This window comes from Balaenoptera acutorostrata, chromosome 3, assembly GCF_949987535.1.
Source record: "Balaenoptera acutorostrata chromosome 3, mBalAcu1.1, whole genome shotgun sequence".
Classification (NCBI taxonomy): Eukaryota; Metazoa; Chordata; class Mammalia; order Artiodactyla; family Balaenopteridae; genus Balaenoptera; species Balaenoptera acutorostrata.
The window spans coordinates 120,729,639-120,755,633 of record NC_080066.1 but is presented as its reverse complement, the minus strand read 5'-3'; the positions used below and the strand labels follow the sequence as shown (position 1 = coordinate 120,755,633).

The following is a 25,995-nucleotide window of genomic DNA, read 5'->3' as shown; positions in this document are numbered from 1 at the left end:
GAAACAACAGAGTGTAAAGGTAGCCTATGGAATGGGGAAAATAGTTGCAAACCATGTATCTGGTAAGGGGTTAATACCTAAAGTACACAAGGAACTAAAACTCTAGCAAAAACCCCAAATAACCCAATTAAAAAATGAACGAAGCACTGAAATAGACATTTCTCCGAAGAATACATACAGATGGCCAACAGGTATATGAAAAGATGCTCAGTATCATAACTAATGAGGGAAATGCAAATCAAAACCACCATTAGTTACCACCCCACACCCATTAGGATAGCCATTAAAAAACAAACAAAAAAAAAACCCCAAAACCAGAAAATAAATGTTGGCAAGGATGTGAAGAAATTGGAACCCTTGGGCATTCTCAGTGGGAATGTAAAATGATATAGCCACTAGGGAAAAAGAGTATAAAGATTCCACAAAAATTTAAAACTAGAACTACTATATGACCCAGCAATCCCACTTGAGAGTATTCAAAAGAATTGAAATCAGGATCTTGAAGGGTTATTTGCACTCCCATGTCCACTGCAGCATTATTAACAAGAGCCAAGAAGTGTAAACAACCTAAATGTCCATTGTATAAGGATTTGCACTATTTGGTTGTGTTCACTGATGGCACTTGATTTGTACTGGCATGCAAGGAAATACTGTGCAGCCAGTAAAAAGGATGAAATAGATCTACATGTATTTGCTTACATGGAATGATGTTAATTGGTATTAAGAGAAAACAGTTTGTTACAGGATACTGCACATGCAATATATAAAATATACATTATGGGGACTTCCCTGGTGGTCCAGTGGTTAAGATTCCGTGCTCCCAATGCAGGGGGCACGGGTTTGATCCTGGATTGAGGAACTAAGGTCCCACATGCTGCAGTGAGGCCAAAGTATATATATATATATAAATATATATTATATATAAATACATATAAATATATAAAATATATATATACATTATGAATATAAATACACACGATTGTGAGCATATCAAAAAGACTTGAAAGTTACAAGTAAATTGTGCATTAGATTATTTTAAAGTAATCCCATAATAAAGATATTTTTATTTGGGTATCCTTTTGTACAACTTTATATCTTAATTATAGTCATCAACAGCCCTAAGTGAACAGTAAACTTGTGTTGAAGAGCAGATGTATGTTTCAAAAGTAAAAACTACACTGTATGAATAACAAACTATGAGGACAGCATTTATAAACTATTTAGTCAGTGGCCTATGCTAACCATAATGACATAGTTCAATCCCTTGTGTCTACCAGTCAAACCTCATTAAGGGAATTTAAGCCTGGAGATGTCATCAGAACCTGCCTTGGTCCATTTGGGCTGCTATAACAGAATACCACAGATTGGTCAGTTTATGAAACACAAATGTATTTCTCACAGTTCTGGAGGCTGGGAAGTCCAAGATCAAGGCGCCTGTAGATTTGGTGTCTGGTGAGGGCCTGCTTCTTGGTTCACAGACAGATGTCTTTTGACTGTGTCCTCACTTCGCAGAACGGAACTAGCTAACCCTCTGAGGTCTCTTCTACAAAGGCAGGAGGGCTCTGCCCTTATGACCGAATAATCACTTCCCAAAGGCTCTGCCTCCTAATACCATATCACCTTGAGGGTTAGGATATGAATATATGCATTTTGGGGGAACACAAATATTCAGTCCACAGCAGAACCCAACATACAATGACTAAAGGGAAACAAAATCCTACAGCCAAGGTTACATGGTGAATTGTTTCCGAGTCTTACTAGAATATAGCTGTAGGATGGGAGTTCAACTCAGCCCTGGGTAAGCACCAAACTGATTACAGAAACTGGGATTGGCACAAATTTTGGGGTCATCAGAGCTAAGAAAGAAACTGGATAGAACCCACTGAAGTTTTTCAAAGCGCTCTTTGAAAAATGAGTACTGTGATCAGATACATTTTATTCATCCTCTTTTGTCAACTTTATTTAATGCACATGAATGGCATGTTACAAGCTCTGAAAAATCAATAATCAGCTTAATTTTGTTTAGTATTTGATTAAAGTACCATTTTTTTCAAGAAACACTAAAGTTCACATAAATCAATATTCTAAGGCATATTATTTAGGAAACATTATTTTTAAAAATCTGGTAGGAATTTGGTAATATGTATAAGAAAATATAATCTTAAAATGGACACAGGTCAACTTGATCTTTCTCAATAATTTCTAACATGTTTTTATATCCTTGTCCCCAGGTGGCAAAACTGATAACCTGAACCACTTTTCATCTAATTTGGCCTCTAACTGGCTTATTCTGCTAAGAGACACAGATGAAATAATCTTATTTTAAAAAGGAGAAATGAATACAACTTTAATAAAAGTATTACTGCAAGTTAATAAATGCATAATGGCCTCCTGCCCAAAAGAAGTAATGAATCTTTTACATGAAAACAAATACAGGAGCAATCTAATTTATTTGGTCCATGCTCACACAGACCTGATTAAACTACCATTTGGTAGCTATTATTTTCAAAGTAACTACCTCTAAATTCTGTATTTAAAATGTGTAATTTCTCAATGGACTTAAAGCTTTCTACCTGTGATAACAGTTGGAAAGATTTCCTCTTCAATTTCTCATTAAAATCAGAAGATACTTTTAATTGTGAAAGGCTCGATAAACCCTAAAGCTACTGATATATTGGTAGTCTGCATATTTACAATTACATTAGTGGTTTATAATATTTTTTATTTGTTTCTACATTCCTGAAAAATATCCTTATGCCAAGTTGAGTTACTAGAAAAATAAGTTCTCAGTTAAATAGTAGAGATCCTACAGCTTGCTGGAAAATAGAGATGTAACTGCATTCAAATAATTTCTTATACCACTTGTCTTCTGTACATGCAAAATTGCCTTCTTTTTTATGTTTCTAGTCCTCAGGAAAGTTAATTCTTCTGTGTGAGTAGTGAACATAACCACATGCTCACCCGCTAGCTATGGAAGAGTTATACAAAAGTTAAAACAATAAATTGACACTTTACCTTTATTAAATCAGTCCCTAGCCCCACCCCCTAAAGATCAAATCAGCAAAGAATATGAGGCTATAACAAGGCTACTTGTGGTATTGGTTGGAAATCTAAACTCTTTATGGTAGACACAGCTGGCTGCCTACCCAATAGCCCCTCTCCCCTGTTCTAACAGAACCATCTTTGGTAGGAGTGCTCACCTAAAAAATTACATTTTCCAGCTTTCTTTATAAGTAGAAAATGTCATAACTCTGGTAAATGAAATATAAGTTGAGGGTTTCTTGTAACACTTTTCTCCCCTGACATGACAACAAGAAGTGGTGGTACCTTTTTATCCTCCCTGGAATGTAGATTCGAAGTAAGAGATAAAGCAACCAGATCATGACTAAAAAGATGAAAGCTATACACTAACATTGACGAAGGAGAAATCTGGGTGCAGCCTAGGATATTTAAGATATTGGACAGCTGCTGTCCCAGCCCTGAATTTCTCAAACCAGAATCAGTTTATGAGAAACAAAAATAAATCCCTAATTTTTAAAACCTCACTTAAGTCAAGTTTCAAATGCAATATTAACTGATAGACTCATGACTTGCAACCCAACTCCTGGGAACTTACAGTCAAAGTAAGGAAAGAGTTATGTACGTACAGGTATTCACGGTAGCATTTTCTATATTGAATTAACGCTGAAAACAGATTAGATATCCAACAATGAGAGAATGTTTAAATTATGGTAAAATACAACTTAGACTACTAGGCTACCATTTAAAAATCAGCTTTTTGAAGACATAATAGTAGAAAAGATTCAAATATAAAATTACATCTGTTTCTTTCATAAGTAGCGGAAAAACTATTGGTTGCCTGATCAACAGTTATTCCCAATCCCCTTTTCCTTTTCCATCTCCCATTAGAAAGACCGGAAAAGCTTACAATTTCATTTCCCCACTTTTCTTGGGGCTAGAGGTAATAATTTTATACACTCATGGCCAACAGGTGAACACAAATCCACTGTGGATATCTGGAGAAGGTTTTGCTTTTATGAGAAAAGGAACAGATGTGGAAGGCTCTGCCTCCTTCCCCCCTTTTCCTGTCTTGAATACAGACACATTGCTCTGCACTGCAGTGGCCATCTTACCATGAGGGAAAAGCTAAAAGACTCTCAGAGACCTTGGTATCGTGGAGTCACTGAACCAACGCCAGCTCCTCTAGACTTCCTGTTATGAGAGAAAAATAAATCCCTATTTGAAAAATCATTGCTACTTGGATCTTCTGTTGCTTAAAGTAGGAAACATTCCTACCTGATATAGAAATAGGTAAACTGGGACTTCCCTGGTGGTGCAGTAGTTAGGAATCCACTTGTCAATGCAGGGGACACGGGTTCAATCTCTGATCCGGGAAGATCCCACATACCGTGGAGCAACTAAGCCCATGCGCCACAACTACTGAGCCTGTGCTCTAGAGCCCGTGGTCCACAACTACTGAAGCACGCGCACCCTACAGCCCGCACGCCGCAACTACTGAGCCCACATGCCTCAACTACTGAAGCCTGCGTGCTCTAGGGCCCACGTGCCTCAACTACTGAGCCTGCGTGTTGCAACTACTGAAGCCATGCACCTAGAGCCCATGCTCCGCAACAAGAGAAGCCATTGCAATGAGAAGCCCAGGCACCGCAGCGAAGAGTAGCCCCCGCTCGCCACAACTAGAGAAAGCCTGTGCACAACAATGAAAACCCAACACAGCCAAGAAAAACAAAAAACAAAAAAAGAAAGAGAGAAATTGTAGTGATATGAATAAAAGATGTGACAGGAAAATTAAAACAGTCGACCTTTTAGGGTACTACTGAAAATTACTTGTAAAGAAAACGTTTTGTTTATACAAGAAAACATTTAGGGGCTTCCCTGGTGGTGCCAGTGGTTAAGAATCCGCCTGCCTATGCAGGGGACACGGGTTCAAGCCCTGGTCCAGGAAGATCCCACATACCGCGAAGCAACTAAGCCCGTGCGCCACAACTACTGAGCCTGCACTCTAGAGTCTGCGAGCCACAACTACTGAAGCCTGTGCGCCTAGAGCCCATGCTCCACAACAAAAGAAGCCACTGCAATGAGAAGCCTGCGCACCGCAATGAAGAGTAGCCCCCGCTCGCCGCAACTAGAGAAAGCCCACGCGCGGCAACGAAGACCCAACGCAGCCAAAAATAAACAAATAAATTTATAAAAAAAAAAAAGAAAGCAAGCATTCAAAAATAAAAGTATAGAGCTTAAAGGGAAAATGTTAGACTAATTTTCTTGCTGACTATGAATACACGTGCCATATAATCTAGATTATCTTAATTCTAATACTAAGGACATTTATCCATTGTCTTTTGTTTTGTTAAATAGTCAAACAAAATTTAGTAACCAAAACACATTTTCAATAGAATTTTATATGTGTATATGTAAATAAACAATGAAACAGCACCAACAACCTCTGTACAATTTCGTCATACAGTTTCTGTGCAGGATGCTTCACCAATAAATCATTCAGTTTGTTTTAAAAGCATGTGATTACAGAAAACTATTTAAATTGTTCAGCAAAAACTGGGTAACATCTTTCAAAGATACCTCAGATACTCATACCAACACAATCTATCTTCTGAATATCAACTTGAGTTGCACAGGTTGAGATGAAGATGCTTCACATAGTGCTGAAGATGTGATGCAATCTGTACTTGAACTGGCATTGCACTTCCTCAGACTCAGGCTGTCTTCATTACAAATATCTTCTATCCCTGAGAGATCAGCTATTATCAGGATGGCTCATCAGCTAAGTCACGTTGGTCAAAATACCTGGTGAAAAAAGAATTTACACAGCAAAGGAAATGATAAGCAAAACAAAAAACCTATGGACTGGGAGAAAATATTTGCAAATGATACGACCAACAAGGGTTTAATTTCCAAAACATACAAACAGTTCATACAAGTCAATAACAAAAAAACAAACAAGCCAATCAAAAAATGAGTAGAAAACCTATATAGACATTTCTCCAAAGAAGACATACAGATGGCCAAAAGACACATGAAAAGATGCTCAACATTGTTAATTATTAGAGAAATGCAAATCAAAACTACAATGTGGTATCTATCATCTCACACCGATAAGAACAGCCATCATCAAATAGTCTACAAATAACAAATGCTGGAGAGGGTGTGGAGAAAAGGGAACCCTCCTTCATTGTTGGTGGGAATGTAAATTGGTGCAGCCACTATGGAAAACAGTATGGAGGTTTCTTAAAAAACTAAAAATAGAATTACCATATGTCTAGCAATCCTGCTCCTGGGCACATATCCAGAGAAAACTCTAATTTGAAAAGATACACATACCCCAATGTTCATAGCAGCACTATTTACAATAACCAAGACATGGAAGCAACCTAAATGTCCATCAACAGATGAATGGATAAAAAAGATGTTGTGAACACACACACACACACAAATGGAATATTAGTCTTAAAAAAGAATGAAATATTGCCATTCGCAGCAGCATGGATGTACCTAGAGATCATCATACTAGGTGAAGTCAGACAGAGAAAGACAAATACCATATGATATCACTTATATGTGGAATCTAAAAAATGATGCAGGGCTTCCCTGGTGGCACAGTGGTTAAGAACCCACCTGCCAATGCAGAGGACATTGGGTTTGAGCCCTGGTCTGGGAAGATCCCACATGCCGCAGAGCAACTAAGCCCATATGCCACAACTACTGAGCCTGTGCTCTAGAGCTGGCGAGACACAACTACTGAAGCCTGCGCACCTAGAGCCCATGCTCTGCAACAAGAGAAGCCACCGCAATGAGAAGCCTGCGCACCGCAACGAAGAGTAGCCCCCGCTCGCCGCAACTAGAGAAAAGCCCGCGCACAGCAACGAAGACCCAACGCAGCCAAAAATAATAAATAAATAAATAAATAAATAGATTTATTAAAAAAATAAAAATAAAAAAATGATACAAATGAACTTATTTACAAAACAGAAACAGACTCACAAACATAGAAAACAAACATAGCAACCAAAGGGGAAAGGCGGGGGAGAATAAGCTAGGAGTTTGGGATTAGCAGATACCAACTACTATATACAAAATAGATAAACAAGGTCCTACTGTATAGCACTGTGAACTATATTCAATATCCTGTAATAAACTATAGGGGAAAAAAATCTGAAAAAGTATATATATATGGATAACTGAATCATGCTGTTGTACACTAGAAACTAACACAACATTGTAAATCAACTATACTCCAATTTAAAAAAATTTAATGTATACTTAAAAAATTAATTGCAGCACTACTTGTAATAGCAAAAGACCACAAACAACCCAAATATCCATCAATAAATGGACTGACTGAATGAACTACGATACATCTACACAGTGGAAGACTATGAGGCTTTTATTAAAAAAAAAAAAAAGAGGAAAATATCTGCACTGCTACCATGTGATTTCCAGGATCTATTAAGTGAAAAAACAAGGTACAGAATGGAATGCTTAGTATGTTATGTTTTGTAGGCATCTGCAGGAATGCAGATATATTTATATATATTTGCTTATATTTTTTGAAAGAACAGTGAATGGAAGGATAAATCAAAAATTAACAATAAAATGGGTAACTACAAAAGGGAGAAAAGACGCTACAGAGGATAAAGGTGGATTCTAAAATGCTCCAAAATATACCTTGAATTATAATTTTAACTTTGGAACAATGTAACTATTTTATGAAATTATAAAACAAGATTAAATAAAAACAGAAAATCACCAAATGAACCTTCTCCTATACTAGGTTGGTGGCATAACCACACAGAGGAGAATAATTTCAAGTGATCTTAAACATGATGTTCTGATATCCCTAGTGAGATATACCAGTGACAAAGAGAACTGCAAAGAATTTTTTAAATGTACAAAGTCAGAAAAACAAATATTGTATATTGACGCATATATGCGGAATCTGAAAAAACTGGTATAGATGATCTTATTTACAAAGCAGAAATAGAGACACAGACATAGAGAACAAACGTATGGATACCAAGGGGGAAAGGGGGGGGTGAGATGAATTGGGAGATTGCCATTGATATATACACACTGTTGATACTATGTATAAAATAGATAACTAATGAGAACCTACTGGATAGCACAGGGAACTCTACTCAGTGCTCTGTGGTGACCTAAATGGAAAGGAAATCCAAAAAGAGGGGATATATATATATATATATATATATATATATATATATACACATATACACACATACATACATACACACACACACACACACATATATATATACATACATATAGCTGATTCACTTTGCTGTACAATAGAAACTAACACAACATTGTAAAGCAACTATACTCCAAAAAAAAAAAGAATTCTTAAACTGATTTCAATAGTTTTATTATCAGTAATATTGTTAGTATTGTTATTCTGAAACTATTATGTGAATATTACAGGATAAAGCCAAAAATTATGTTAATATTATTAGAAACCAGAATTTTGAGCATAGAAGAACAGAAATAAAACATTAAAGAAAAATCAAGTAGTCTTAACTTAGAACTGAAAATTAATTTGAACTCATGATTTTATTTTTCTCTTTCTAAAAACTACATAACTTCCTAGCTCTGTTCAGTGAAAAAGTCTAAATGCAATGACCAAACTAATAAAAACTAGCTTCCCTAATGTCCAAATTGTGGACTCTAGACACCATTTTCTACTTTAAAACAGGAACCAGCACTCCCAGGAGAAAAGATTGATTCCAGATCTGGAGCCAAGTGTCCAAGATACATCTGAGTCATCTTGGCTCAGAAAGAGAAAGGAAGAAAGAACGTAGAAAGGAAGAAGGCCGTAAAATAAAAAAGACCACTAAGGGTATATAACAAAAAGCATAGGAATTGATCTGAGGGGCTCCCAATGTCCAAAGATGGAACAACTTGAGCATCAAAAAGAATAATGGGGGCTTCCCTGGTGGCGCAGTGGTTGAGAATCTGCCTGCCAATGCAGGGGACACGGGTTTGAGCCCTGGTCTGGGAAGATCCCACATGCCGCGGAGCAACTAGGCCCGTGAGTCACAATTGCTGAGCCTGCGCGTCTGGAGCCTGTGCTCTGCAACAAGAGAGGCCATGATAGTGAGAGGCCTGCACACCGCGATGAAGAGTGGCCCACACTTGCCGCAACTAGAGAAAGCCCTCACACAGAAATGAAGACCCAACACAGCCATAAATAAATAAATTAAAAAAAAAAAAAAAGAATAATGACTGCAATATCCCTTTACCTGAATGCGATGGTCAACTTTATCACCACTAAAAGTGGGACAACTAGACATTATATGCTTCCTGATGTGACACAATAGCACACATAGAGTCTTGTCAAACAAACATACACATTACATATAATCAAGCCTCTAGACCTACCTACCAGTTTACAGAAAATATGGAGGATAGATGAACCATTAAATACCATCATGAAGTTAGGTCAAAACCAAAATGTGGGAAATTTTACAAGTCAAAGGACCCGGTTTCTTCAACAAAAATTGGCAAGAAAAACCCAAGAGGTTGATGGGGATACTTAAGAGACATATTAGACAAATGTAATGAGTGCATCGCACTTGGATCCTGATTTGAACAATTCAAATGTAAAAAGACATTCTTGGGATAATTAGGGAACATGAAACATGGACTGGACATCAGACAATACTATGGAGTTATTATTAAATTTATTAGTTATTCAATAAATTTGTGATACAAATACTACAGTCATGTGTTTTAAAAGCCCTTATCAGTTAGATACACTAAAACAGGAGAAATGACATGTCCGAGATTTGTTTAAAATACAATAACAAAACAGTTGAAACTGGGTTATGGATTTATCTTGGGGGTTTATTCTACAATATTTTTATGGTTTAAACAACTCCATAATAAGAAGCTTAAAAAAATAATTACCATTGGTAAAACAACTAAGGCAGCTAACAGTTACTGGATCCTTTTTGAATGGGATCCCACTCATCTAACGAGGTATTTCTATGAATTAGCAGTTCTTGCCTTAAAGATACCCAAACAAACAAAACCAACAATAAAAAACCCTCTTGGGTTTTCTGTCATAACAATGACAGATACTTACATTGAAGCTGTTACTGCAAAGAGTCAAGGCCTATGTTATCTTTTTTCCAAGCTTGCTATAACCTTCTATAAGTTTTCCTAAGTGAAGTCTATAGAACTGTCCTAGAACTTTGTCCTAGAACTTTTCTGTCCTAGAACTTTGTCCTAGAACTTTTCTGTCCTAGAACTTTGTCCTAGAACTTTTCTGTCCTAGAACTTTTTTCCATTTTTACCTAACTTTCTGAGGGAAAAAAAAAAATCATGACCCAATACACTTGGACATTTCTTCTCTCATAATTGCATAATATTATACTTAATCTTATGAACTGGTGTCCTCATCTGTAAAGGAAAAAAAACCCTGAGTTGTTTTAAGGATTAGAGATACAGTATATTTGCGCCTAGGGCAACACTGTATCCTCTCATTTAATCCTTACTACCAACAGATGAGGTAGGCATTAATTTTGTCTGTGATCAGCATAGTTAAGGGCTTAGTTCTGGAGTTTGGATCTTAGCTCTGCCATTTACTAGTTCTGTGATGGTAAGAAAGTAATTTAACCTCCCTCTGCCATGGTTTCCTCATCTGTAAACTGATAATAGTACCTACCTTCTAAGGATTAAATGAGTTCCTATTTTGAAGCACTAAGAAAAATGCCTGGCACAAATTGCCAAGTAAGTGTTATTTATCATCATTAGCATAATTACTGTAGATCAAGAAATTACATGCTGAATGTGTGTACACTCTAAAAAAGTTATCTTGTCTGGGGGAGGGAAAAATGAACACAGGATTACTTACCCTCCCAATATTAAAAATACTATAAAACTTTGAAAAGTTATTGGCATTGGAATAAAAACACTGACCAATGAACAAAAATATCAAGTCCAGAAAGAGACCTAAAATAAATATGTGTGTGTATATATATATACACACACACAAGAATTTAGAATATGAAGACATTTTCAAATAAAATTCCAGGTGAAATTTTAATGTAAGAAATAAAATCAAATGTATACTAAATAAAAACATGCCCTGACTGAACATGAACAAAGGACAGTAGCAATTAAAAAAAACTGCACTAAAATAAAACATATTCTACCCTTACTGATAATCATACAAAAGTAAATAAAAATAATTTGTATCTTTTTATTATCAGAATGGAAATATTTATATCAACTGAAAACGCCCAGTGCTGAATAGGAGATGGGCACTCTCATTGACACTTTAGTGGGAACACAGAGTGGTATGATCTTTCTGGAAGGCAAACTGGCAATAAATATATCGGTTTTAGAAGTACATGCAAGCCCTTGGGACTTCCCTGGTGGCACAGTGGTTAAGAATCCGCCTGCCAATGCAGGGCACACAGGTTCGAGCTCTGGTCTTGGAGGATCCCACATGTGGCGGAGCAACTAAGCCCGTGCGCCACAACTACTGAGCCTGCAATCTAGAGCCCGCAAGTGAGCCAGTGTGCCACAACTACTGAAGCCCGTGTGCCAAGAGCCCATGCTCCACAACGAAGAGTAGCCCCCGTTTGCTGCAACTAGAGAAAGCCCTCGCGCAGCAATGAAGACCCAATACGGCCAAAAATAAATAAATAAATATAAATTTTAAAAAAAGAAAGAAGAAATACATGCAAGCCCTTTAACTTATTTCTAGGAATTTACCCTTTGGAAAATACAGAGCTGTGTGTACAAGGATCTTCAATGCAGCATTATTTATAGAAAAAAACTAGAAATAAAGGGAATTGTGATAACACAATATTGTTTCCTTATACCTCAACTTCCTCATTGTAAAATGGAAACAATACTCTCTACCACCATTAATAATGCTATCATAAAGCAAGAAGCCAAGGATTACTTACCTGCTGACCAAGCAGATTAACAAATTCAAAGCAGGCACCCTCTCATCATCTTTGCTGTCCTAAAAAAAAAAAAAAGAAAAAAGAAAAAGTTTAAAATGTAGTCTGTTATCCCTTAATATTTTTGAAACAAGTTTCTTTTCAAGATGGAAAACATGAGCATTTTATTAGAGGACAGTAATAATCACAGGGAAATAGAAAATGGCAAAGAAAAAGGAGAAACTGTAGAGTTAATGATTCCTTGGAAAACATCTAAGATAATCTTTTAAAGAAAGGTCCTGAATAGGTCCTGAAAAGAAATAAGAGTTGAGGGCTCTAAGGAGGATAACTTGGGAGAGATCTTCTTCCTGGTTCCAAGTACAGGAGCAAAAAAACCCTGTGTCCTAACTGGGCAATAAGGGAAAAAAATTATATAAAAATATTTTAAAGAAAATATTCCAGATCAGAGTTCTCAATTACGATGGAAGTATTTCCTGAACTATACATTTAAAGTTCACTTTAAATATCTGTTAAAATGACAGACCTAAGACACATGGAAGGTAGTCTTACAGAGTATGAAATTTATTTTTATACATTTCAAGGAACAGTCACAATAACTCACTGAGTAATGTTATAACAGACATGTCATACATTATTCAAACTTGGGACACACTTCAACGATGTCAGCATATTCAATTCCTTTATGTGCCAAGAACTCAACAATATGAATAAAACATACTTCCTGCTGATAGCACAGAAGAAGAAATATCCATATCAGCTTTAATTAAAGGAAAAATGTGTTAAGTGTCATAAAAAAGATACAAAGCATACTGGAAAAATAGAGGATTGAAGAGATTCTTTTTAATCGTGAGATTTAGGGAAAGTATCACAGAAAGTGATAGGATACGAGCCAGACTGTGAAAAGTAAATGGTATATAGGTGCAGATTAGAAGAGGGTGAAAAGGCACTTCTGGAGAGGGAATAAAGTCTAGGAACATAGCTTAGGGAATATTTAATGAGTAACAAGTACATTTGCTCAGAGTACAGGCCATATAAGTTAGTTTGTGCCATATCGTGGATATTTAATGAAAATATTTCGGAGTAGTCAACGAAGAACAAGTATACATTTTGTGGAGGAGAAAAGAGGAATAAAAAAAAATCAGAAGTGGATTTAGTCTGGCATCAAATTAATTTATACTGTAATGCTGCAGGTATGAGTTAGAGGAAGGGTCTGATTGGAGAAATTCAAAACAATTATTATGCCAGAGACTGTTAGTTGACCACTCTGGCTTCTTGACTCCCCTTATTATTTAGCAAATGAACCTCATTTTTAGCTGGACACACTGTCACCCAACTAAAGTAAACATTTCCCATAGTTCCTTATGATGTGACGAAATTCTGGCCAATGAGCTATTTTGGCCAGATGTGCTTGTAGAACCTCTGGGAAGGCTCTTTAGAGGGGATGACCTTCTTCCCTTCTTTCCAGCTTCCTATAGTGAAATATAATGGCTGAAGCTCCAGCAGCCATCCTGGATTATGAGGTGAGCTTGAGGATGGAAGCCACATGTGGCAGAACTCAAAGGCCTGGGTCGCTGCCATCTTAGATCTAATCTGCCTACCTTCAGACTCCCTTTGTCTGAGAAAAGCACTTACATTTTATTTAAGCTACTGTTATTTTGGACTCTTCTATTATGTGACTAAATCTAATCCTGACTAATCAAATATTCCATGTTTTCCTGTTTCATTGAAATCGTTCTTTACCACCACATAAATTGGTGAGCGCTTCTGATTTGAAATATTAAGTTTGAACTTACCACTAAAAGCCTCACTTCAGAGCACCTTCTTGCAAGCTGCCGAATCAGTGAATGAGCCTCCGGTAATAAAGGTTTTTCAAGACAAGCCAATAAAGCATAAAGCCATCTTCCCTATATAGAATTTAAAAAAGTAATAAGTAAGCAAACTGCACCGTAAGTTTAACTTATAATCACTGAATTGTACCTCAGAAAGGTCATATCAAATTATGTTTCCACCAGCAGTATATATGACTGAGTTTATTCTGAGCAACACATCACTTTAGGGGAAACCTGAAGAATATTAGAACAAAGCTTAAATAGCAATTTGTGTAACACACTAAGCTCCTCAAGCAACCCCAAATCAATAAGACTTTTTCTTAAACAAAAAGATTCACATCTGGGGGTGGGTGGGATAAATTGGAAGACTGGGATTGACATATATATATACTATTGATACTATGTATAAAATAGATAATGAGAACCTACTGTATAGCACAGGGAACTCTACTCAATGCTCTGTGGTGACGTAAATGGGAAGGAAATCCAAAAAACTAACACAATATTGTAAAGCAACTATACTCCAATAAAAATTAATAAAAAAAAATAAAATAACATTAAAAAAAAAGATTCACATCCAGGTTTCTTTTATAAAGAGTGAGAGGGACTCTCTTCTACACGAAAAAAGCTAGTATACATTTAAACTTGACTCAAACTTTCTGGGATAAATTTACAATATAAAGCTGGCATTCAGGTATTCAAATGGCCTCTACACTTAGAAGGTGCTTAAATCTCTACTGATTGTCTAAGATGTATCTATACTGTAAGATTCCTTTTCTCAAAGTCAGTGAGCACACTGTGACAATACTAAAAAATAAAAGCAAAACTAAATAGCTGAAAACCTTCTTTAATAACATCACACTTAGTTGGCAAAATAAGGTGGTATTTCTCAAAAAATATTAGACAAGTAATCCCAAGTAAAGAAATAATTAAAAGGTCCCTTTTTCTTTTTGCTAGTTTATGATAAGCGAACTTCCTGTGACACAAGTATTTTTTTTAAACATTGGTATTCTCAGTACTAGAGTTCTAATGGTATGGTTACTTAGAGGAATTGAACACTGTTGATTTAAAAGACAGACTACTCAAAATAAAACTCAAAGGATTAATCAGGTTAAAATTTAGTAAATCAGCTATCCCTGGTTCAGAAACACTTTAATGGTTCCTCTGGCAAATATAGCCACACTTTTCAGTAATACATTTTCATTAAATTAACAGGAAAAGCCAAAATTATCACCCTCTTGAGTGGGTAATCTTTAAAAGCTAAAAAAAAAGTCCCAAAAATCTTACAATAGAGTTAAAAAAATAAAGATTAAAGGAAGAGAAGGAAAATACGTCAGATAAATAATACTGCTAAAAGGTCGCTATCAGACAGGAAGAACTGATATAGAATTTAAAGCTCAATATCTAGATTCCAATGAAAAAGTAGCCTAAAAATATGAACTAAGTTATCTATTGAAGATGCAGCTAATATATCAACCCATGGAAAAAGTTTTGTTTCACTGATAATGAAAGAAACATAAATTATATTCACTTTGAAGTACTACTATATATTTACTAAATTTGAAAAACCAAAACAAATTTTAAAGTGATAGCTTGAACCATATGGAATTGTTGAAAATCAAATGTTTCTAACCTACAAAAAGGGAAATTTCATATGGTTCAACTTAAAGTAGGGTTGTAGGGAAGAGAAATTTAAGAATCCATTGTTGATGTCATTATACATGGGCTCAATTCTTCTGGAAAGCAAGCAGGATGTAACAAAAGCTTATAAAAACCTTGATCCAATAATTCTATTCTAGAAATATCCTGAGAAATAATAAAAAAGAAAATCAGTATAAATGTTTATAATTTAGTCATGATTGTAAAATATAAGGAAGAATCCAAATGGTCAATAATGAGAATCAAAGTAAACCACAGACATTTGGACAACGGCAATTATGTGAATTACATTATCATATAGAAATATATATGTGAAATGTGAGCTAAAAAATCAGAATACATACATTAGTAACAACTATGTAAAAGACATGTCTGACCACTCAATCGAAAACAGTGATTTAAGCATGGATTTTTTTCCCCTTCAAAATTACATGTTATATGGTAGAGATTTAAAAGAATGAAAATATAAAAATAAAAAATGAAAATCTAGTGATAAAGAATATAATCATTACACTTATGGAAGAGACTTATCTAAGCCACCTGGCTGAATGGCAGGCTGGGAAACTTATACACTGTACTGTAATGTTGCTTTATCTGTCTCTCCCAGCAGACTGTAAGCTTCTGGAGGGCAAAGATTATATCATCTATTTTGACAGGAAGCTTTGGAGCCTCAGATACACTCTTTTGCAAATACCCTCAATTGTGAAAAATATTTGTTTTTTAAATTAAATCTAACTCCAAAGGATGATAAAATTTCTTATTAGGGGATTAAGTGGGTAATTCATTTATATAATGTCTACCAAATTTACCCAATTTTGAAGGTGAAAAGTAAGCTGTGAGCATAAAGCAATAAAATAGAGGGGTAATACAGCACAGCTGTTGAGAGTATAGCCTGACTGCCAGGGCATGAGTCTCAGTTCTGCCCGTTATAATCTGTGCGACCTCAAGCAAGTTACTAAATTCCCATGTGCTCCAGTTTCCTCATCTGTAAAATGGAAATAACAGCTCATAGGTTATCAAAGGATTCAAGGAGTTATTATATATAAAACCCTTAGAACAATGCCTGGCACATATATTCTTTTGTGAACTGGATTTCAAAGCCATTTTAGAAAATGCATTTCAAAGTCCTTTAGGTCAGTGCTATTTGAAATGGGGTGTGCAGACTGGTAGCCAGTCTGTTGCTGATCTGTGACAAGATAAGCAGCTTCTCCCAAGATATAAATCAACTATTTAGTTGACTTTTTTTTCCCAATGCAGACTATCTCAATGAAGGAAGTAGTATGTTGATTTACATTTTAGTGTAATTTCCTTATTTTACTGCAAACAACCATTGCTTGCGTTACACATATAGTTGTATATATATGTATAATACATATACATAAATAATGTAGAGCCATATCTTATATATAAGTATATAAATTTTGTCTGCATTATGAAAAGAAAAAGATGCAGTACTACCAATTCTGGAGTAAAGTCTCTTTCTCCAAACCAATTACTCAGATATTCCAAGACACTAGTTACTGTTGCCTAAAAAAAGGGGGGAAAGAGATGAAAGAACAGTATTAGTAATACAACACTAACAAGTTCAACTTGAGTTTCATTAAGTTCAGTTAGAAAGCAACTTCTATGTTTAAAATGGCCTCATTCTTTAGGTTTCCAGAGAAACCTGTGACTCTATTTAGTAATTTGATTAGACGGCACACTCAGTGAGAAGAGGCTTTGTAGACAAATATTCTTATATACTTTCAATTATCAATACCTTGGTTTAAATCCTAGGATTTAGTTTGTAACTATTAATTTAGTTCAGAACTACTTTAAAAAAAATTCCACATACTCTTAAAAAAAACCCTTTGCATAAATATCTTCAGCTTATTTTCATTAAATCAGAGTACAAATCTAAAGACAAAGTTAGCTAGAGAAAGATCAGTTTTAAGCTATATAGATAGAATTATCCAACTGTTGAAAATATTCACGGGCTTATTCAAATATAGATGGGCACTTACAGAAATCACTCTCATCAAATTTAGTATAACTACTCCAGTACCTTAATGTAAATGATCAAGTAAGTAAAACTGTCAGCCAGTATATGATTTACAATAGAGTATGACTGTTATCTTCCAAGGGTACCCAATGCTATGTGAATGCAAAACAATCAAAGTTTTCATTTGCTCTTTAAATGGATAACAGAGTTCCTAGCTCTGAAGACTGAAGAACCAAAATCCATATTTCTCCCCTTTTGATCCAAGAAATTCAAATTTCATTCTTAATGAAGTGTGTAGGATATCTGGAACCAGAAATAGCAATCTAACCTTAGTATTTATTTCAAACCTCAGAATCTAAGACTTATAACTGAAATGTGTACATATGACTAGTTTAGCACCATGATCAAGAGCATGAGTTCTGAAATTAGATCAACCTGGGATTGAATTCCAGTGTTGCCATTAAAACTTGCTGAAAAACCACCTGCAAGTAACTTAATCTCCAATTTTGTTTCCCCCTCTATTAAAAAATGGATATTAATAATAATTTCCCATATAGGGTTGTAGTAAGGATTAAATAAGAACTGTTAAAGAGTTTAGGACAGGGTCTTGCATACTGTAAATATTCAGTAAATGTATTCAAATACCTTAACAAACATTGCAAACAAAAGAAGGCATAAATTCTTATTAGATTTTACCTGATTCATTCTGCTAACAATACTAAGCAAGGGAGGAAAACCAATCTGAAAGAAAAATGAGACTGAAATTTACTAAATGGTATTATGGGGGCAGGGGGTGCATTTTTTTCAAACTGGTGAATTTCTCAACACACTGTTTTTTAAAAACAAAAAATAGATAAAAGTAAATTCTTTCATTGTCCATTACAATAAAACATTCCATGAACTATTATGTTGGTAATGCCCAAGAAAATAATGTCTTGAAATTTGAATATGTAAATTTAAAAATAATGATTTTAGTAATTAGTATGTTAAAGCATGAAATTGAAAAAAATGATATTATGATATTAATATGTTGTACACACTTTTAAAATCTTTAGCTAAAGCTAACATTTTCAGGAATTAAGGGCACTTGAATGAGTTCTTTCAAAACTAATCTGCTTCAACTAAAAAGTACTTTGGAGTTAAATGTTGGGAGCCTTGATTATGAAAACAGTACTGACTTGTGAGAAACTGAAGAGGACATGCATTAAACTCTTGTGTCCTTAAATGGTTCTTTCATGTGGTATATATTTCACTTGTATGTATTTTGTAATAACAAACTAAATAAATATATATTAATTCTTTGTCAAATTAAAACATTTTGAAATGTAACATACATTAGGGATATTATACAAAAGAACATATGTTGTATAAGAAATAGTGTTAAATTAGCTCCCTTAGAGATCTGAATCTGTCTACACTCCCACCACATGTGTAAGAGGGCCCGTTTTCCCAGCCCTTGTTAACACAGTGTGTCAAACTTTCTTTACCAATATGTTATCTGAAAAATGCCAGCTCAGTGGAGTTACAAGCAACATTTTTATTATAAGTGAGTTTGGGCATCTTCCATTATAAGAACAATTTGTATTTCCTTCTTCTGAGAAGTCTCTTTATATCCATTGCCTTTTTTTTTTAACTGGGGTCTTGGTCTTTTTTAGTGATTTTTGGAGGGTTTACATTCGCAGGATAAACTAATTTTAAATGGGAAAAACACAATGTAGCATCACATAGAAAACAATAAATACCTATTCAACAGAACAGAACAACATAGTATAGGGAGTTACCAGTAATGCAGATGTGTGCAGTGGGTTCCATAAGAACATCTGCAAACTTGAGGGCAGGTGAATCCTGAAGGACAAGAAGCAGCTGGCCACATAATTTATGATTAAAATAAAGCCATGTGAAATTTAAATATACCCTCAGCATTTTACCTCCAGAATATGCAATTTACTAAGCATTTTTAAATACCTAATTGTGTCATATGTTTTCCTTTGTTCCCCTGACTACTCATAACTCATTATTTGACCCACGTCTAATCATTAAAAAAAAAGAATCCTGGGACTTCCCTGGTGGCGCAGTGGTTAAAAATCCGCCTGCCAACGCAGGGGACACAGGTTCGAGCCCTGGTCCGGGAAGATCCCACATGCCGTGGAACAACTAAGCCCGTGCGTCATAACTACTGAGCCTCTGCTCTAGAGCCCATGTGCCACAACTACTGAAGCCTGCGCGCCTAGAGCCCGTGCTCCGCAACAAAAGAAGCCACCACAATGAGAAGCCCACGCACAGCAACGAAGAGTAGCCCCCGCTCGCCACAACTAGAGAAAGCCCCCGCGCAGCAACGAAGACCCAACGCAGACATAAATAAATAAATAAATAAAAATTAAAAAAAAAAATCCTAACTCACAAAATTATTAAACAGCTAAAACACATTGTTTTAGAAACTAGGCTGCCAATTTTTAAGTCAAAAAGCCAATAAACTAAGAGAAAATACTGGCAAATATTTTCTGTAGAGAGCCAGAAAGTAAATATTTTAGGCTTTGTAGGGTACACACTGTCTCAGTCACATATTATTTATTTGTTTATTTTTAAACAACCCTTTAAAAACATAAAAACCATTATGTTTTTATGTTTAGCTCATGACTATACAAAAAAAATCTGCACACTGGATTTGCCCTAGGTTGTAGTTTGCTGAGTCTTTATACTAAATCATGAACCAAAATTATGACCTTTTTTTGTTTGTTTAGCCACATTATCACCTACTTGTACATAATCAATTCCAGGACTTTCACTTGCAGCTGGTGCAACAGCCCCTTCAGCATATAACCTCTCACCCAGACAAAATTTTTTCCAGCCTTCTTCATCTTCAGATTTTGGCTAAAAGAAAAAAAAAAGAACTTACTTACTCCTATGTATTTTTTTTTTATACTGAGCAGTGAAAAAAGAAGTGAGGATTCCTCCATATTCCCACCACCTCAACACAAAGATACAGTGCCTGTTATGGAGTGAACTGTGTACCCCCAAAATCTGTATGTTGAAGCCCTAACCTCCAGAATAGGATTATTGGGAGACTGGGCCTTTATAGCTGTGATTAAGTTAAAATGAGGTGGTTAGGGTGGGTCCGAAGCCAATCTGACCAGCGTCCCTGGAAGAAGAGGAAGTCTGGACACAGAGACATTAGGGATGGGCGTGCACACAGAAGACCATGTGAGGGCACAGCAAGGAGACGGCCACCTGCAAGCCAAAGAGAGAGGCCTTGAGAGAGACCCACTTACACCTTGATCTTAGACTTCTAGCCCACAAAGCGGTGAGAAAATAAATTACTGTCTGTTAAGCCACCAGGTCTGTGGTGTTTTGTTATGGCAGCCCTAGCCAACCAACACAGTACCCAAGAGGTCACACCATAGATGGGACATGTTTAGTTTGCATCATACTTTAATGGACACTGACAAGCAAGAATGTGTTCAAAGGAAGGTGATAAAGATGGAAATTGGTATGGAAAAAAAAAATACACTAAGAATGATTACAAGAATGAAGTATGTTCATCCCATGGAAGGAGACATGATTACATACCCCACATACTGAAAGGGCTGTCCAGTTAAAGAAGGAGTAGATTTATTCTACATTGTCAGATGAAAAAAAGTAGGACCATTCAGTTCAATATGGCTACCTTAACAGAACAATTTAAAATTTTTTCCTAAAAAATTTATTTGTTTATTTAAGTATAGTTAATTTACAATATTGTGTTAGTTTCAGGTGTGATTCAGTCAACAGAACAATGGGTTTATTTGGGCACATCACCTTGCAAATTATTTTACATATATGTGCAGTTTTTCCCCCACCCCGAGGATAAACAGCTTTCATTAGATTCTCAGAATGAATATGAGACCCCTAAAACGTAAAAACCCATTGTCCTGGAACAATTCATCTTTTCCCATTACTCCACTGGTCAGAGACTGTTTCTGCTTCAGGTAGCATTGAAAACCCTAATTATTAAATATAGTGGGTGCTTAATAAATGATTGGATCAATTGATCAATCAATGTTCATATTTACATAGTTGCTATCAGAGCATGCTTTAAAAATTCATTTTATTATTTACATAATGTTTACATCTGCCATGGTGAACATATGTTATTGCTATGTAATAGTCTACTGTTTTGATGGATGATCCTCATTTATTGAATCAATTATGTTCAGTCATTTCTTTCTTGACAAAATTATATTGTCATAATGTTACTGATGAGCTTCTTTTTGAATTAGTAAGTATGTACCCAAAAGTCCTTAGACTGAGCAAGAAAAAATATATCTACCTACCTACTGCCCTCTCCCTCTTCTTACTAGGAGGCCTCACAGCACAGTGAAAGGCTTTAGAGTCAGACAAAGTTCAGTCTGAATCTCAGTTATACCTTTTATGAGTCAAATGATCTTGGGCAAGTGATGTTAGTGTCTACCACACTTTTCCTAGAGCAGAGCTTCCAACTGGTATACAGAAGCATATAGAGAGGTTACACTGAATCTCTTAGCTTTCAGCTGGTAGTTTAGGCTATGGGAGCAGCCTCTTCCATTTATCCCAATGTGTCATCGCATAAAAGATGTTAGGAAGCACTGCCTAGAAGAAGCTTCTAAAATCTGAAATCTGTGAACCACCTGAAACTGTGAGCAAAATTGTATGCATAGGTACATTTTTTCCCTCTGAAAATAAATACCTTTCATTTGATTCTCAGGAAAACTATAAGACTCCCTAAAAGGTTAAAAGTACTGTCCTGGAACAATGTATCCACCTCTTCTCCAACACCCTTTTTATCCAGTAGTCCACATATAGCATATTTACTAAAAAGCTTAAAATTATATCTAGGATGATAAAGTAAGAAATACTGCTTTCCAGTTAGCATGACCAGCTTTACTAAAATGTCACTCACGATACTGGCACCATTACCTCATGAGGAAAATCCAATATGCCTTTATTCAATCTTTTTGTAAATACTGAAAATGTATTTAATTTCCTAAAAAGCAAATGTCTAGAAGAACCTTTAAAAACTTGTAAAGACCGATCCAAAGTCTCTCAAGATGTAGATTAAAACTGTCATAAAAATAACTTGCATTACTGACTCTATCCTTTTCAGGCTACTAAGATAATGGAACTGTTACTATTAATGATAGATGGGAGAGAATGAAAATAATATGGATTAAGCAAGTGAATCTTTAAGAACTGGAAGTAAATACAGACTATATCAAATAGTTATACACTGTACAATCTAAACAGAGAAACTTACATACCATGGTCACATTACTATCCAACTGCTGTGATTTCCAGTGACTTCTATGTCTGTTCACACTCTAAAGGAAGATAAAGTAGACAAATGATCTTCAGAGAATGGATACTCAAAAGAAAGCAATTGCTGCACAACATTCTAACAATTCTAAAACTTGGAAAATATGTTCAACTGTATTATGTCTAATGATTATAATAATTTGGTAATTGATTCATGAATAGTCTTATCTTTATACACTAGAAACCCAAATTTTTCCAGCTACAGTCTAAGAACAGAAATAAGTCTGAGGGAGGGAGGGGTTTAATTTGATTAAATGATTAAAGTACACCTACCTGCCGAACAGTTGAAAACTGTGCCACTTGCTGCTGTTGCCACTGAAGAGTGGGGGAATATCCTTCAGGAGCAGGTTGGCATCCTGAAAGCTAGAGATCAGTTCATAAATGTTAGAATCAATGTTAGTGTTATAACTAGAATCTCATACCTCTGCAAAGTAAAAGCAGAATCAAGATGAAAAGTGAATAATAAAGCGGATAAGACGATACAAGAAAGACAGTATTTTTTGCAGATGTAAAAAAGGAGGCAACTCACTTTACTATTTACGTCTGAGTTTAAAACATTAGGAAAAGACTCTTATATAGTCACTTTAGTAAGAGCAACCTGGAATGGTTTATAGTTGGAGTTTCTAAGAAATCCACATGACATGAGACTCGAAGGTATAATCTAGTCCTACCTTTCTACTGAATATAATAGCAAAACAGTTTGAAACAAAGAGAGATATAAACCAAATAAAGAATTTTGGTATGTGCAGAACGTACTCAAATAATTTCAGATGCTTGACTTTATAAGGGCTACTTCTACTTTCCAAAACAGCACAGAGGTCACAACTGATCACATACTGCCTTGAAATAAAACTTAATGTGGTCACTTTTTAAAAGCCAGATATACAAGATATCATCTTCCATCAACTAAAAACTTCTGAAAAGGAATTATATGAAACATTATAGTGTCTGAATTTAAACCTCCTGATTATAAACATCAGATAAAGGAATTACTTAGAACATAAAAGAAAAAGGTATTATCACAATTTAAAAACTGCTGCTCTCCTTCCACCTTTGGTTAAATAGCACCTCCTAAAACAGACCTTCTGTGGCTACTGTATCTAAAGTAGTTCTCCCAGTTACTTATTGGTCATTATATGTTACTTTTTTTCACAACAATGGTCGCAGTATGTAATTAATTTGGTTTTTTTTTACCATCTTCCTCAGGAGAACGTAAACTCCACAAGGGTAGGGACATTTTCTGTCTCATCCTCTGTTGTATTCCCAGTGCCTGGCACAATACAGTTGTTTAGTAAAATATGTGTTGGATAAATAAATGAATGAAAAGGTTCACAGTGGGCAAGTAGGTAGAAAAGTGTGATATTTGGGTTTCTATTTTTAAAAAACAAAACCCAGTCAAATTCAAAACATGCAAACTACACTAAGATTAAACATCAGCCTGATACTAATTATGAACTGAAAAAAAGGTACCTTAAAAATAAAGGATAGCTGAGAATCTGCCTGCTAATGCAGGGGACACGGGTTCGAGCCCTGGCCTGGGAAGATCCCACATGCCGCAGAGCGGCTGGGCCCGTGAGCCACAACTGCTGAGCCTGCGCGTCTGGAGCCTGTGCTCCGCAACGAGAGAGGCCCGCGCATCGCGATGAAGAGTGGCCCCCGCTTGCCACAACTGGAGAAAGCCCTCGCACAGAAACGAAGACCCAACACAGCCAAAATCAATCAATCAATCAATCAATCAAACATACGCATCTGATTCAAGATCCTCATTAAAAAAAATAAATAAATAAAATAAAGGATAGCATAAGTAACCTATTGAAAGACTCCTTTAGGATTGGATCTTGTTCCTGAAGTATTATGAGCAAATCTCCACGAATGCCAGGGTTACTGAAAGCCTCTCTGGAGGCAGTAAATGCCAGCTGTCCTTTTGGGGGGAAAAGTACAACTTAGTACGGAGTAATCAAATCTTACCTACATCGTAACTGATACTGTCTGATACTGTCTGAGACTATAGGAGAGCCTTGGTCTTTTAATTTGTGGGAGCGAAAAAAAATCCCGAAGGGTAATAAAACTCACAGAAACATTCACACTTTGCTTTCTTTTCAACTTCTTTGGGTCAATTTGAGCTACCACAACATCTGGACATTGAGCTGCTTCGATCCTACAAATAAGTACAAAAAACGTGATTACTATTGTTCATGTGTAGTAAAACAAGCGATCCACTTCTACGGTTCATTATTAAATCAGAAAAAAAGTTCAGAATTGCAATCGAAGTACTAAACAATGTATTTCTGAAATTATGTTGACTGAAAGCAAGATTTCTTATGTGGAAGAAATCTAAGAGCACCTATCTTGTCACAAGTAATCAGGTTTAACAAAATTAAGTTCATAGAAACTCGCTCACGCAAAGATGTAATCAAGGAATCTTGTTCCGACAGTGGATGGGGGACGGGAACAGAGGTGGGGCTTTATCACACTTAAGGGTCGAGCCAGGCACTGGGCGCTGTGCCCAGGGGCGGAAGGACAACCAGCCCACCCGCAAAGGGTCAAATCACTCACTGGACCCGCCTTAGGTATTCTTGGGGAGTCCTCGGAGGTACGTTGGGATCAAAACTGTCTGTCAAGTCGCAGGGCTCCACTGGCAACAGCCGGGGCATCAACTCTTCCACTGCAGATTCCGCAGGTACCCACGCCATAGTTTTCAATCCGGCCTGTCCCACCCAGCGCATGCGCCAGGTCTGGGTCACAGCGCAGGCGCACATGTTGGCACCTTTGGCGCGGAGTTGAGCAAGAGGCTGGGCTTAGGGGGTGTAACTGCGCATGAGCGAACCTGCTGATTGTCGTAAGGTTAAGGCTCCGGTGGGGTAATGAAGACTGCGGGGCTAGTTCCTCGTAAAAGTAGTTCGGAAGTTTTTCTGGGTATTACGCTCTATACTCTTCTAAGACTGAGGGTTATTAACTTTTGTGCATCCCTAGTAGTGAGGGAGCTTTAAATGTTTTTTAAATTAATGACCAGGTTACTGTGATTATCATTTATTGAGCTCTAAATTCTTAAACCGCTGGTAGACGCAGCTCATGCATTTCCTCATTTAATTTTTACAACCTTTTGACGTAAGCGGTATTATCCAGGTTTTGTAGGGGAGGAAATCGTCCGAAAGAGGGGTTAAGTATACAATCGTAACTTTCTCCGAAAGAGGAAAACCAATTCCAACTCAGATTTATCTGACGCCAAATT

At 36.1% G+C, this 25,995-nt stretch overlaps 1 protein-coding gene across 3 annotated transcripts; it reads right to left on the bottom strand.

Moving 5' to 3' along the window:
• Window positions 1-1,022: 1,022 nt before the first annotated feature.
• Window positions 1,023-25,487, bottom strand: GEMIN2 (gem nuclear organelle associated protein 2). Of its 3 annotated transcripts, none has more exons than XM_007178314.3 (10): window positions 25,329-25,487; window positions 24,837-24,921; window positions 23,037-23,126; window positions 22,709-22,768; window positions 20,193-20,306; window positions 18,132-18,176; window positions 16,913-16,981; window positions 13,760-13,870; window positions 11,970-12,028; window positions 1,023-5,823 (listed from the first exon to the last, which is right to left on the bottom strand). In XM_007178314.3, exons 1-10 carry the CDS (start codon window positions 25,454-25,456, stop codon window positions 5,784-5,786), a joined length of 801 nt encoding a protein of 266 aa, XP_007178376.1. In that variant the 5' UTR covers window positions 25,457-25,487; the 3' UTR covers window positions 1,023-5,783. The 3 variants fall into 3 exon arrangements, with proteins under 3 accessions (XP_007178376.1, XP_057400050.1, XP_007178375.1); XM_007178313.3 differs by having other exon boundaries at window positions 1,026-5,823; window positions 25,320-25,487; XM_057544067.1 differs by lacking the exon at window positions 18,132-18,176 and having other exon boundaries at window positions 1,025-5,823; window positions 25,320-25,487.
• Window positions 25,488-25,995: the final 508 nt, after the last annotated feature.

Excerpts from the sequence above, each read along its gene's own strand:
- GEMIN2 (XM_007178313.3), bottom strand. The coding sequence starts at position 25,456 with ATGGCGTGGGTACCTGCGGAATCTGCAGTGGAAGAGTTGATGCCCCGG. Across the intron at positions 22,769-23,036 it reads AGTTTTCAACTGTTCGGCAG|AGTGTGAACAGACATAGAAG; the intron begins GTAGGTGTACTT and ends ATCTTCCTTTAG. Across the intron at positions 13,871-16,912 it reads GAGACTTTACTCCAGAATTG|GGAAGATGGCTTTATGCTTT; the intron begins GTAGTACTGCAT and ends AATTCTATATAG.